General features: G+C 41.1%; 1 protein-coding gene across 12 annotated transcripts in view; it reads left to right on the forward strand.

Moving 5' to 3' along the window:
• Window positions 1-8,634, forward strand: part of LOC125000627 — a 45,322-nt gene extending 36,688 nt beyond the window's left edge. For 8 of the 12 annotated variants that reach the window (XM_047576173.1, XM_047576176.1, XM_047576177.1 and 5 more), the window contains 10 exons: window positions 1,887-2,330; window positions 4,198-4,665; window positions 4,742-5,005; window positions 5,128-5,382; window positions 5,473-5,718; window positions 5,834-6,091; window positions 6,304-6,606; window positions 6,692-6,961; window positions 7,066-7,137; window positions 7,281-8,634. In XM_047576173.1, coding sequence (XP_047432129.1) covers window positions 1,887-2,330; window positions 4,198-4,665; window positions 4,742-5,005; window positions 5,128-5,382; window positions 5,473-5,718; window positions 5,834-6,091; window positions 6,304-6,606; window positions 6,692-6,961; window positions 7,066-7,137; window positions 7,281-7,347 — 2,647 coding nt within the window. In that variant the 3' untranslated portion in view covers window positions 7,348-8,634. The remainder of the gene's footprint in view (window positions 1-1,886; window positions 2,331-4,197; window positions 4,666-4,741; window positions 5,006-5,127; window positions 5,383-5,472; window positions 5,719-5,833; window positions 6,092-6,303; window positions 6,607-6,691; window positions 6,962-7,065; window positions 7,138-7,280) is intronic. The other 4 variants (XM_047576175.1, XM_047576180.1, XM_047576178.1 and 1 more) reach the window with 4 other exon arrangements.
• Window positions 8,635-15,071: the final 6,437 nt, after the last annotated feature.

Genomic DNA, 15,071 nt, shown 5'->3' on the forward strand with positions numbered 1-15,071 from the left:
CTTTACATCATCAACTCTACTATATCTATGTTATTCTCTAGATGATCATGATCCGCTGCCTTCACATATTTTGAATCACTTGTTCTCACATTTCATGTATTTCTTTTAAATGAGATCAGTGTGTACCACTGTTTAACTGTTCACAGATACTTAAGGAGCACTTCCTTAAGTATCTGTGAACAGTTGTACAGTGCCTCGAGTTCTTTAGCATAAACAAACTGAAACTCTATTCTAATGTTAACATCAGTATTAGATAATGTATTAATCTTTGCTAACTGAGAGTGTGTTACAAACAGAAATGTAGCGTTTACCTCACTTTGGCTGTTTCCTGCTACTAACAGGTGTGATGTAACGACAAAGGAAAAGTCAACTATATTATATACAATTTATTATTACAAGGGAAATTAACGAAACCTGAAGAAAATACAATAATTCACTCATGAAAATTAGATCTTAAACACTTTTTTAAAGTCAATAAAATTGTACACACTAACATTTAGTGCATATAAACCAACCACAACTCTTTCTGCACAGCTGACTAAACCTAAACTTACATATTCACCCTTTAACCTGTGGGTTTGTATCAACCTCCAGCTTCATACCTCAAATCATCACTTAATCAGCAATCAAATAACCTGTCAAGCTACAATACGTCTTATAACCCAAACTCAGGGCAGTAACACTCACATGTCAAATGCTTATCATATCATAACACCTGAGATCTTCTTTATACATGTGGACCCAGTCAACGGGGTTTTATCTGTGGAGGCGTGTCCACTAGACGCACTGGTAGCACATCCACTAGCAAACTGCTAACTAGCGGCTGGTGACGCTAGTAACTTTGGTTGGTGAGAAGTTAACACAGTCTGACGCTGTCACACCTGTTACTTGTGTGTCTGGGCAGGTCTGTGTCACTAATTACCTCTCGTATAGAAGACAGTAGAAAATTAAGCCACGCCCCCATTTGGGTCAAAACAAACCACTGGTGGTAAATACAATCCCCCTGTAGTCAGTGTTTATTTTGTGTCGGCCAGAAAGCAGGAGAAACGTCTAACGTTATTCAGGTAGACACATAAAGTCGTTACCAAGAGATGAATGGTGACGTTACGTAGAAAAACCTGAAAAATAAGGTCTGTACGTCCATCCAGCCGACTGACAGAGAAATGGGTGAACCAGCCCACTCAGTGGCTGGAGGTGTCACACCAGACATTTACTCTATTACCTCATTGAATCTCTGGCTAATATGTGACATCTGTCATCAGTTCATGATCATTCCATGATGTTACATTAATGAATCATGACATAAATACAGCATGAAGCTCAGCCAACATCAACAACTCATAAGAGAAACAATATGAACAATAACACTGATCTGGATGAGACGACTACACAACCACCATCTACATCAGTGAAGAGACAAACCACAACACAATGAATAACTCCACTCTCACACAGTGTAGTGGCACAAAGTCACTCGACACATCAGACGTCTCCTGTTGGTTCTTCTCAACAGTTTGGAGAAATGACTTGGAGAGAATTTGGAGGAATTTAGATGCAACTCCACTTCATCTTAATAAAAACACAGTCTGTATATTTGTAGATAGTTTCTATCTAGTGTTTTACTCTCTCCATTCATCCAACAAATCAAATGACAGAGACCATTCAATCAGTTTACAGTCATTTCACACTCAGGATTAGTGTTTGTGTTGTGAGTCAGTAACAGTCTAAAAACAATGTTGAGCTGCTCTGATGAAACATGTGTTTAAAATGTCATTTCATTCTCTCCAGGACAGACATGTACTAGATGGAGTCCATCAGTAGTGTGTGGTTGTATATATGCAGCTGACATCAAATCATCTCTAAATGTTTCCTTCTTATTGTTCCAGGTTTGTTCCTCAGAGTTCAGATCTTCATCAACAAACCAGGTTCTTGATGAATCTGTTCTGTGCAGCAGCAGAGAGAGAAAATCAGACAGGAGAGAAGATAGTGGAGCTGTTATCAGTCTGCACATATCAAACATTCCCTTTAGAGGACGGATACATGAGTGATGACAATAAGAAATATCAGAGTAACTTCCTGCTGGATCTGTTCTCCCATGTGAAGGACTATGAGACTAAAACAGGTCTGAGACTCCTTCCATCATTACAGTCAGTTTTCCAGTTAGCTCCTACAGTCTGGTTCATAGACCTCTCAGAGAAAAAGACCTCCATCCTCCTGGAAGTGATGAAACTCCAATCAGAGAAGAAACCAGTGAAGCTGAGAGGCTGCTCACATGGAGAGAGTGAAGTGAGGAGTTTCCTGCAGTGTCTGCCTTATATCTCACAGCTCAGGTAAATCACTTCTTCTTTACATCATCAACTCTACTATATCTATTTTATTCTCTAGATGATCATGATCCGCTGCCTTCACATATTTTGAATCACTTGTTCTCACATTTCATGTATTTCTTTTAAATGAGATCAGTGTGTACCACTGTTTAACTGTTCACAGATACTTAAGGAGTCACTTCCTTACAGTATCTGTGAACAGTTTACATGTACAGTGCCTCGAGTTCTTTAGCATAAACAAACTGAAACTCTATTCTAATGTTAACATCAGTATTAGATAATGTATTAATCTTTGCAAACTGAGAGTGTGTTACAAACAGAAATGTAGCGTTTACCTCACTTTGGCTGTTTCCTGCTACTAACAGGTGTGATGTAACGACAAAGGAAAAGTCAACTATATTATATACAATTTATTATTACAAGGGAAATTAACGAAACCTGAAGAAAATACAATAATTCACTCATGAAAATTAGATCTTAAACACTTTTTAAAGTCAATAAAATTGTAGACACTAACATTTAGTGCATATAAACCAACCACAACTCTTTCTGCACAGCTGACTAAACCTAAACTTACATATTCACCCTTTAACCTGTGGGTTTGTATCAACCTCCAGCTTAATACCTCAAATCATCACTTAATCAGCAATCAAATAACCTGTCAAGCTACAATACGTCTTATAACCCAAACTCAGGGCAGTAACACTCACATGTCAAATGCTTATCATATCATAACACCTGAGATCTTCTTTATACATGTGGACCCAGTCAACGGGGTTTTATCTGTGGAGGCGTGTCCACTAGACGCACTGGTAGCACATCCACTAGCAAACTGCTAACTAGCGGCTGGTGACGCTAGTAACTTTGGTTGGTGAGAAGTTAACACAGTCTGACGCTATCACACCTGTTACTTGTGTGTCTGGGCAGGTCTGTGTGACTAATTACCTCTCGTATAGAAGACAGTAGAAAATTAAGCCGCAAATTAAGCCTGGTGGTAAAAACAATCCCCCTGTAGTCAGTGTTTATTTTGTGTCGGCCAGAAAGCAGGAGAAACGTCTAACGTTATTCAGGTAGACACATAAAGTCGTTACCAAGAGATGAATGGTGACGTTACGTAGAAAAACCTGAAAAATAAGGTCTGTACGTCCATCCAGCCGACCGACAGAGAAATGGGTGAACCAGCCCACTCAGTGGCTGGAGGTGTCACACCAGACATTTACTCTATTACCTCATTGAATCTCTGGCTAATATGTGACATCTGTCATCAGTTCATGATCATTCCATGATGTTACATTAATGAATCATCACATAAATACAGCATGAAGCTCAGCCAACATCAACAACTCATAAGAGAAACAACATGAACAATAACACTTATCAGGATGAGACGACTACACAACCACCATCTACATCAGTGAAGAGACAAACTACAACACAATGAATAACTCCACTCTCACACAGTGTAGTGACACAAAGTCACTCGACACATCAGACGTCTCCTGTTGGTTCTTCTCAACAGTTTGGAGAAATGACTTGGAGAGAATTTGGAGGAATTTAGATGCAACTCCACTTCATCTTAATAAAAACACAGTCTGTATATTTGTAGATAGTTTCTATCTAGTGTTTTACTCTCTCCATTCATCCAACAAATCAAATGACAGAGACCATTCAATCACACTCAGGATTAGTGTTTGTGTTGTGAGTCAGTAACAGTCTAAAAACAATGTTGAGCTGCTCTGATGAAACATGTGTTTAAAATGTCATTTCATTCTCTCCAGGACAGACATGTACTAGATGGAGTCCATCAGTAGTGTGTGGTTGTATTTATGCAGCTGACATCAAATCATCTCTAAATGTTTCCTTCTTATAGTTTCAGGTTTGATCCTTGGAGGTCAGATCTTCATCAACAAACCAGGTTCTTGTTGAATCTGTTCTGTGCAGCAGCAGAGAGAGAAAATCAGACAGGAGAGAAGATAGTGGAGCTGTTATCATCAGTCTGCACATATCAAACATTCCCTTTAGATGAAGATTATATGGATGATGATGTTTACGACAGTGATTTTATTAATAAATATCGTAGTAACTTCCTGCTGGATCTGTGCTCCCATGTGAAGGACTATGAGACTAAAACAGGTCTGAGACTCCTTCCATCATTCCAGTCAGTTTTCCAGTCTCCTACAGTCTGGTCCATAAACCTCTCAGAGAGAAAGACCTCCATCCTCCTGGAAGTGATGAAACTCCAACCAGAGAAGAAACCAGTGAAGCTGAGAGGCTGCTCACATGGAGAGAGTGAAGTGAGGAGTTTCCTGCAGTGTCTGCCTTATATCTCACAGCTCAGGTAAATCACTTCTTCTACATGTTAGTCCAACAGGAGTTTAGTGTTTTTAACAGTTTGTCTTCTCTCTGTGTTTCAGTTGTCCTCCAGAGTTCTTCCAGTCTGTGTGTTCTTCCATCTCTGTGAGGTCCAGAGAGGACGTCCATCAGTTGTCGTCTCTGCTGCAGCTTCTTGGCTTCAACCTGATCTTAACAGGAAAGTTACACAGGAAAACCTGTTGTTCTGTGGGGAGAGTTCTCCATCTGTGTGGATCTAAAGTGGATCTCACCCTCACAGCCTTAAAGATGTCAGTCAGAGGAGCCTCCAACCTCTTCAGAAGGACAACATGTCTCCACAGCCTGAGGTACTCATCAGATCTGTCTCTTCTTCTTCTAGCAGCTTCTCTCTCGTGTCCACATTCAGCCTCAGTTACAGTTGTTTTAGTGAACATCCTTCATCATGTCCTCTGACTCTCATTCACTCCAGACTTTCCAACAACGTGGCCTTGGTGCTGTTTCAGTGGATCAGAAGAGGCAGACTGGTCTGTCCATTAGTAGTTGAAGAGCTTCATCTTGTTCCTCAGACAGTCCAGCCATCAGACAGATTAATGTTGGAGTTTGTCAGTAGTTTATCTTCTCTGCTCAGATACTGGACAGTCAGACTCTTAGACCTGACTGAGTCCTGCATCTCTGCTCAGTGTCTCATGTCTCTGCTGCTTCATGATGGTCCTCTAACACTCAAGTAAGTATCTTCCCTCAGTCCAGTGAACTCATCTAGAGCTGGATCATGTTTGAATGTAGATGGATTGATTTGATCTTGTGAACTTTTCAGACTGAGTGAAGAGATTCTCCAGCAGCTTCTGACCCTCGTCCTTGAAGTCCAGGACCAACACTTGACGTTGTCCTTGCTGAGTAAAGTTGGAGGAGACCTGAGCTGCTGTCGTGTGGACTGGGAGCTTCTTCACTACCTGCTACAGTCGTCAGATCAGATCATCACCGTGAACCTGAGGAAGAACCGGTTCCTGCAGGAGAACACTACTCGTCTGCTTCCCTTCCTGGACAGGATGGTGCTGAGAAGGTGCTCATTCAGGGTTCTGGACATTTGACCAGAGACACTTGGTCCTCTGTAGTCTTTATAGGACATGATGCTGTTCATCACATCTTCATCTGCTTAACAAACCGTTTCCTTCCAGGCCCAGTCCCAGCTTTGTGATGACCTCCATCAGAGAACTGTTCAGAGCTCAGGCCGGTCTCTCTGTACCAGGTTTACTGAGGTCTTTGGATCATGTGATCAGTCTGAGCTGTAGAGAGCTGGACTCAGTGGACTGTGCTGCTCTGCTCTTCGTCCTCAAACACAGTGACAGAGTGAAGCTGAAGCTGCTGTGGATGTCGATACCAACAGAGGGACTACAGTCCATCCTCTCTGCACTGGACAGAGTCTCTCAGCTCAGGTCAGACATCATCACTGTCACTAGTGTCACTAGTGTCCATCACACTGGACATGAATCAACTGTCCTATGACTCACTGATGGTTGTGTCTTTATTTAATCAGTATCATGTGTGGAGAGGGTTGTTGTTGTTGGTAATTAATGAATAAAGCTCAGTTAAATAGTTGTGTAACTGTCTGTGTATTGTTGTGTAACTTGGTTTATTTCTACTTCAGTGTCGACAGGAATCAGCTGCTGAGGTTCGTCCACTGCTGTGCTGCTTCTGACGACCAGCAGGGGGCGTCGTCAGGTCTCCTGAGGACTCTGCAGCACAGCTTGGACCTGTCCTGCTCCTCCTGTGTGGAGACACCAGAGGACGGTCAGACTGAGTCTCTGAGTCTGACTGGGGACGATTGCAGGGTCGTCTCCACCGTCCTGAGACACAGCAGCATGGACACACAGCTGGACCTGAGACACTGTGAGGTGGAGGACAGTGGACTGGAGCTGCTGTTTCCTGTCCTCAACAGGGTCCACCTGAGGTGAAGACCAGGGTCCTGAACCAGAGACCAGCTCGTTCCTTCATGTTGATGCTTCCTAACAGTCTGCTCTGTTTCTCCTGCTCAGAGTCAGTCAAACCGTCCTCCTCCAGCTGGTGTCCCTGGTCCCTGTCCACAGTGAGGAGGACACGGTGAGACGGGCCGTGTCCCTGTGTGGAGCCCTGGGTGGAGAGCTGGATCTGAGTCACCGTAGACTGGACCAGAGGACCTGTGGGGCTTTGGTCCAGATGCTGGAGTTCAGTGAAGGTCTGACAGAGCTGGACCTCAGTCACTGTCAGCTCACTGACCAGCTGCTGCTCCCACTCAGCTCACAGCTGCACAAAGTCCAGGTCCTGGAGTGAGTGTCTGACCCCCTCCCTCCTTCCCCTCTCAGCATCCAGCAGTGTCACATGGTGTGTTACTGTCACAGCTTTGACACTTGTTGTTGTGTTTGTGTTCCAGTCTGAGTCACAACCAGATCACTGATGCTTCCACTGACCTGTTACTGCAGCTGCCCTCCATCCACACTGTGCGGTGAGCTGACCTCCATCAGTGCTCCATCACTTCACAACCTGCTGCTCAGAGGCTCTCAGACAATAATCTGACAGTAGATGTATTATAAGTTGTTGTGTTGTTCTGTCCTGAGTGACGTCTGCTCTCTGCTTCACTGTTTCTAGACTCTTCAGCAACAACATCAAGGACACGACCCCCTTCAGGAAAGACCGGCACTTTGAAATATGGTGAAGCAGCTGTAACCAGTCAGTAACATGACCACCAGTCAGTAACATGTCCACCAGTCAGTAACATGACCACCAGTCAGTAACATGTCCACCAGTCAGTGACATGACCACCAGTCAGTAACATGTCAACCAGTCAGAAACATGTCAACCAGTCAGTAACATGTCAACCAGTCAGAAACATGTCAAGCAGTCAGTAACATGTCCACCAGTCAGTGAATCATTGCTGTCTTGTTGTCATGTGTTGGTGTTTGGTTTAAATGTTGGTTAGTTAGTAGTTAACTAGTTCAGACTCTGGTTGCTCCGTTAGGGCTTCATGGTTTGTACATGATGAATCCAGGCAACAAAGAGCAGCCGTGTTTTATTCTTTGATGGAGGAGCTCATATTTCTAACTGGTACCATGTGATGATGTTTTCTATGTGACCTGGTTTAAGGCTGTTTCCACTGTGTCAGTGTCGTCATTCAGTCTCATTTATTTATTAGTTTAGTGTTAACTCTGTTTACTGTGGGTTCAGTCCAGACAGAGCAGTGACTCTATAATGACGTTAAACTGGACAATCAGAGGAAACCTGCTGCTCTGATCACTTTAAGAGAGATGATCAAATGTGAACGTTTGTGTTTCATTAACGTTCATCTTCTCTGATTCTTTCTCCTCTTTAAATGACAACGTTACATTTTCCTCATTTCAATACCTCACATGTAGAAATAATGAGTCTTCTAACTAAGTGACTGTTCAGCTGCAGAATGAACTCAGTGAATAATCAATAAAGAGGGAGAATGTTAATTAACAGCAGTCAGGACACGTTCAGACTCTCATACCAGGAGAAAAGAGTTATAAATGTAATTATGGACTCTATGTGAACATACGCTGAGGGTTGGACTGCAACAAAAACCCAGGAAGTGATTTTAAATGATTAAAATCAGTGCCTTCTTATATTTTATGTTTTCCTAGAATTAAAACAAAAACATTTTCACTTGTTTCTGAGAGAAATGGATGTTCAGCATGTTGGTGTTGAAGCATCTTTTTAATAGACGATCTTTGACAGTGAAGCACCGTGAGGTTGAACAGGTGCATTGTGGGATACAATCAGTCTCCTATGTTGATGTGTTTATGACTATTAATACATATTGGTTTGACTTTTAATTTCACATTTTGATTTTGTTCTAACAATTCTATTCTTTATTATGTTTGGAACATTGTTATATGGATCTGATCCGTTGAACGTTCTGTGAATGTTCTGTGTTCATATGTTCCTCCGTGATGAGAATTAAAAGAGATCTTTGTCATCCTTACTCACAGTTTACTCGACTTTTTTTTTTGATAGAAATTGATTTTAAATGATAGAAACACATGAGCCATGACAATTACTGCCCTCTGGTGGTTTGAAATTACTTTGTTCTACTTTCTGAAAAAATATGTATTATTTAATATTTTCTACCAATTCAAACTAAAACATCTATAGTCCTATTCACACGGGACTGGTTTAAACTGGGACCCTCCGGTAATTTCTAATAATCACAGATGGAAACATGGATCCTCTGAGTCAGAGTTTTTCTTGGGACCTGTTGTTCATCTGCCCAGTTGTGGTAGCGGCCCGAGGTCAGAATAGTGTTTTTAAACGATCAACACACAGGAACCACGTCTATCACTGCCCTCTGGTGGTCACTAAGAGGAACTACAACTAACCACCTCTATCTCTGCCCTCTGGTGGTCACTAAGAGGAACTACAACTAACCACCTCTACCTCTGCCCTCTGGTGGTCACTAATAGGAACTACAACTATTTAGTTTGACGTTTGTTTCTTGTCAATGTCGATCACACATTCAGACACATCCAACGTTTCTAAACTACTTTTATTCCCGCTTTCTGAAAATATTTACTATTTAATATTTTCTACCAATTAAAACTAAAACACCTTTAGTCCTATTTGCACGGAACTACTTTTTTCCTGGGACTTCCGGTAATTTCTAATAATCACAGAGATCGTCTGTGATCATCATCCCGTGAAAATCGTCCATGTCTGTGATTTGTAAAGTGAAAATGACACCACAAACTACCTCCATAATCCTCGTACCTCAGAGGTCCTCTGATAAAACTAATCCAGTGTGAATCAACATCTCTGTGATTTAGGGGTGAGTTTTTATTTTTTGGCGCCTTTGTTTGATTTGCGTTTTTTTCTGCCTCTTGTCACTTTAGAATTATGAAGGATGTGATATAAATCAATGTTTGGACAGATGTTTAGACCAGGGATGAAACCATTAAATCAACCATCAATGTGTTCATATGTAGGTGGAGCTGATTTAAAAACCACCAGGTCGGTGGATAAATATTAGAAAAAATATATTTTTTATCAGTCATTATAATTTGAAGAGTAACTAAAAGTGTCTCTGAGATACAGTGGAGTGAGACGGAAAATAGCAGAGACATAGCAACACAACGTAAATTTGAGTAAAAGTTTGAGTTTGTGTGAATGAACCACATGAAATTCAAACGTAGGAGGTAATATTTGAACCAGAGGACGTCCTCATGTAAAACTAATCCTGTATAACTGAGCTATAGACGATCTTTGACACCTTTACTCTCTGGTTTACTCTATCTCTGCCCTCTGGTGGTGACTAAGAGGAACTACAACTAACCACCTCTACTTCTGCCCTCTGGTGGTCACTAAGAGGAACTACAACTAACCACCTCTATCACTGCCCTCTGGTGGTCACTAAGAGGAACTACAATTATTTAGTTTGACGTTTGTTTCTTGTCAATGTCGATCACACATTCAGACACATCCAACGCTTCTAAACTACTTTAATTTCCGATTTCTGAAAATATTTATTATTTAATATTTTTTACCAATCAAAACTAAACCATCTTTAGTCCTATTTGCACGGGACTACTTTTTTCTTGGGACTTCCGGTGATTTCTAATAATCACAGAGATCGTCTGTGATCATCATCCCGTGAAAATGATGATTTGTAAAGTGAAAATGACACCACAAACTACCTCCATAATTCTCGTACCTCAGAGGTCCTCTGATAAAACTAATCCAGTGTGAATCAACATCTCTGTGATTTAGGGGTGAGTTTTTATTTTTTGGCGCCTTTGTTTGATTTGCGTTTTTTTCTGCCTCTTGTCACTTTAGAATTATGAAGGATGTGATATAAATCAATGTTTGGACAGATGTTTAGACCAGGGATGAAACCATTAAATCAACCATCAATGTGTTCATCTGTAGGTGGAGCTGATTTAAAAACCACCAGGTCGTCGGATAAATATTAGAAAAATATATTTTTTGTCAGTCATTATAATTTGAAGAGTAACTAAAAGTGTCTCTGAGATACAGTGGAGTGAGACGGAAAATAGCAGAGACGTAGCAACACAACGTAAATTTGAGTAAAAGTTTGAGTTTGTGTGAATGAACCACATGAAATTCAAACGTAGGAGGTAATATTTGAACCAGAGGACGTCCTCATGTAAAACTAATCCTGTATAACTGAGCTATAGACGATCTTTGACACCTTTACTCTCTGGTTTACTCTATCTCTGCCCTCTGGTGGTGACTAAGAGGAACTACAACTAACCACCTCTACCTCTGCCCTCTGGTGGTGACTAAGAGGAACTACAACTAACCACCTCTACCTCTGCCCTCTGGTGGTGACTAAGAGGAACTACAACTAACCACCTCTACTTCTGCCCTCTGGTGGTCACTAAGAGGAACTACAACTAACCACCTCTATCACTGCCCTCTTCCGAGGAATAAATATCATAAAAAAAAAAACATATTTTATTCATCATCTGCAAATGAACTAAAACTGTCTGTGACACACAGTGGAGGGAGACGGAAACAATGTACAATCTAGTTGACTCACTTTTTAGACAAAGTGATTGTGTTGCCTATACAACACAGTGCATAATGCGTCATTATTGTGTCAGTGTTCGGCTTGGAAACATATGTTTGTGAGTAGATTTAAGTGCATTGTTCTTAGTACTGATGATACCGTGTGTTATGTTGATTATTATATGTAATATGTGGATTATGTTAGCGTTTTCTGTGACGTTAGCCGGAAGCTAACGGTTCTTTGTACAGCAGTATTTTACGAATATAAAACTAATTTGTATATTTTGTTTGTCCTTTTTCTATTGAATCTCTAGTAAAGACTCTACGTGGATCCTCTGAGTCAGAGTTTTTCTTGGGACCTGTTGTTCATCTGCCCAGTTGTGGTAGCGGCCCGAGGCCAGAATAGTGTTTTTAAACGATCAACACACAGGAACCACGACTATCACTGCCCTCTGGTGGTGACTAAGAGGAACTACAACTAACCACCTCTACCTCTGCCCTCTGGTGGTGACTAAGAGGAACTACAACTAACCACCTCTACCTCTGCCCTCTGGTGGTGACTAAGAGGAACTACAACTAACCACCTCTACCTCTGCCCTCTGGTGGTGACTAAGAGGAACTACAACTAACCACCTCTATCACTGCCCTCTGGTGGTCACTAAGAGGAACTACAACTAACCACCTCTACCTCTGCCCTCTGGTGGTCACTAATAGGAACTACAACTATTTAGTTTGACGTTTGTTTCTTGTCAATGTCGATCACACACTCGGACACATCCAACGTTTCTAAACTGTTTTAATTCCCGCTTTCTGAAAATATTTATTATTTAATATTTTCTACCAATTAAAACTAAAACATCTTTAGTCCTATTTGCACGGGACTACTTTTTTTCCTTGGACTTCCGGTAATTAACAACAATCATAGAGATCGTCTGTGATCATAATCCCGTAAGAATCGTCCATGTCTCAATGTTTGGACAGATGTTTAGACCAGGGATGAAACCATTAAATCAACCATCAATGTATTCATCTGTAGGTGGAGCTGATTTAAAAACCACCAGGTCGGTGGATAAATATTAGAAAAAATATATTTATCAATCATTATAATTTGAAGGGTAACTAAAAGTGTATCTGAGATACAGTGGAGTGAGACGGAAAATAGCAGAGACATAGCAACACAACGTAAATTTGAGTAAAACTATGAGTTTGTGTGAATGAACCACATGAAATTCAAACGTAGGAGGTAATATTTGAACCAGAGGACGTCCTCATGTAAAACTAATCCTGTATAACTGAGCTATAGACGATCTTTGACACCTTTACTCTCTGGTTTACTCTACCTCTGCCCTCTGGTGGTCACTAAGAGGAACTACAACTAACCACCTCTATCTCTGCCCTCTGGTGGTCACTAAGAGAAACTACAACTACCCACCTCTACCTCTGCCCTCTGGTGGTGTGAAATTACTTTAATTCTACTTTCAGGGGAAACAAATATTTATTATTTAATATTATATACCAATTAAATATTATAAAAAATAAGTTTTATTCATTATCTGCAAATGAACTAAAACTGTCTCTGACACACAGTGGAGGAAGACGGAAACAATGTACAATCTAGTTGACTCACTTTTTAGACAAAGTGATTGTGTTGCCGATACAACACAGAGCATAATGCGTCATTATTGTGTCAGTGTTCGGCTTGGAAACATATGTTTGTGAGTAGATATAAGTGCATTGTTCATCGTACTGATTGTTAGAGTCATCTGTCATATATGTAGGCATTTGTGTTCAGTGGGTACTACCTGAAATCCACAGCAGGTGGCGCTCTGCACTTTGGCCGGATGGTGTTAAATACAACAGGTAATTACTCTGCAGGTGCTGCTGACTGGGGGAAGCAAACAGTTTTTGACCGGCATTGTTGTGTGGTTATTGCGTTGTGGCAATCATGTGAGCCTTTGTTTTGAGTTTACATTCAAGTTATGAAGTAAATAGTAGTTTGTGTAAAATTCGGCTGAGGTCGCTTATTGGTTAAGAGCGCAAGATTGGAAATAAATGTTGGTGACTGCATACGACGCTCAGGTGTTAATTCATTCATTGGATCCGGAAGACGACGCGTCAACTACGAGAACTGGTACAGCAGCCTTCTCAGGTGGCTTAGGTTCGTTTTGTTATTTTTTAAGAACTAATTTAAGAGCATTGTTCATAGTACTGATGATACCGTGTGTTATTTTGATTATTATATGTAATATCTGGATTATGTTAGCGTTTTCTGTGACGTTAGCCGGAAGCTAACGGATCTTTGTACAGCAGTATTTTACGAATATAAAACTAATTTGTCTTATTAATATTTTGTTTGTCCTTTTTTGTATTGAATCTCTAGTAAAGACTCTACATGGATCCTCTGAGTCAGAGTTTTTCTTGGGACCTGTTGTTCATCTGCCCAGTTGTGGTAGCGGCCCGAGGCCAGAATAGTGTTTTTAAACGATCAACACACAGGAACCACGACTATCTCTGCTCTCTGGTGGTGACTAAGAGGAACTACAACTAACCACCTCTACCTCTGCCCTCTGGTGGTCACTAAGAGGAACTACAACTAACCACCTCTACCTCTGCCCTCTGGTGGTCACTAAGAGGAACTACAACTAACCACCTCTACCTCTGCCCTCTGGTGGTCACTAAGAGGAACTACAACTAACCACCTCTACCTCTGCCCTCTGGTGGTGACTAAGAGAAACTACAACTAACCACCTCTACCTCTGCCTTCTGGTGGTCACTAAGAGGAACTACAACTAACCACCTCTACCTCTGCCCTCTGGTGGTCACTAAGAGGAACTACAACTAACCACCTCTACCTCTGCCCTCTGGTGGTGACTAAGAGGAACTACAACTAACCACCTCTACCTCTGCCCTCTGGTGGTCACTAAGAGGAACTACAACTAACCACATCTACTTCTGCCCTCTGGTGGTCACTAAGAGGAACTACAACTAACCACCTCTACCTCTGCCCTCTGGTGGTCACTAAGAGGAACTACAACTAACCACCTCTATCTCTGCCCTCTGGTGGTGACTAAGAGGAACTACAACTAACCACCTCTATCTCTGCCCTCTGGTGGTTACTAAGAGGAACTACAATTATTTAGTTTGACGTTTATTTCTTGTCAATGTCGATCACACACTCACACCTCCAACGTTTCTAAACTATTTCAATTTTACTTTCGGGCAAAAAAAAAAAAATATTTCGTCTCATCTTCCATACAGCTTAATCATCACGAGGGTCGCGGGGATAGATAGATAGATAGATAGATAGATAGATAGATAGATAGATAGATAGATATAAAATATCGTTGACGGCAGTATTCAAACAAAATGTCACCTATTTAGAGACAAAACAGGTGATGTTTAAAATGTCAATGTAAGAATCTTTGTCATAGACGATCTTTGTCATCCTCACTCTCTAGTTTACTCGACTTTTTAGACAGAAACTGATTTTAAATGATAAAAACAGGAACCATGACTACCACTGTCCTCCAGTGGTCACTTAGAGGAACTGTAGCTACACAACATGATTGCGTTTAGTTGTTTCTTCTCCATCACACTCAAACGTTTCAACCCCGTTTAATATTGATTTTTAATGTTATATTTTATGTTTTCCACGTATTAAACTAAAACATCAGTGATTACAGTATTTGAACAAGTTTTAAATAGTTTGGAGGAAAATGATATTGAGAATGTTTCTGTAGAAGGTGACACAGCAGCTTTCTGGGGGGAGTTTGCGTGTTCTCCCTGTGTCCGGGTGGGTTTTCTCCGGGTACTTGTTCCCACCTCCAGAGACATACTCGTGAGGCTGATTGGTGGCTCTAAACTGACCCCAGATGTGCTTGTGAGTGCGGAAGGTTG

Source organism: Mugil cephalus, chromosome 23, assembly GCF_022458985.1.
Source record: "Mugil cephalus isolate CIBA_MC_2020 chromosome 23, CIBA_Mcephalus_1.1, whole genome shotgun sequence".
Taxonomy (NCBI): Eukaryota; Metazoa; Chordata; class Actinopteri; order Mugiliformes; family Mugilidae; genus Mugil; species Mugil cephalus.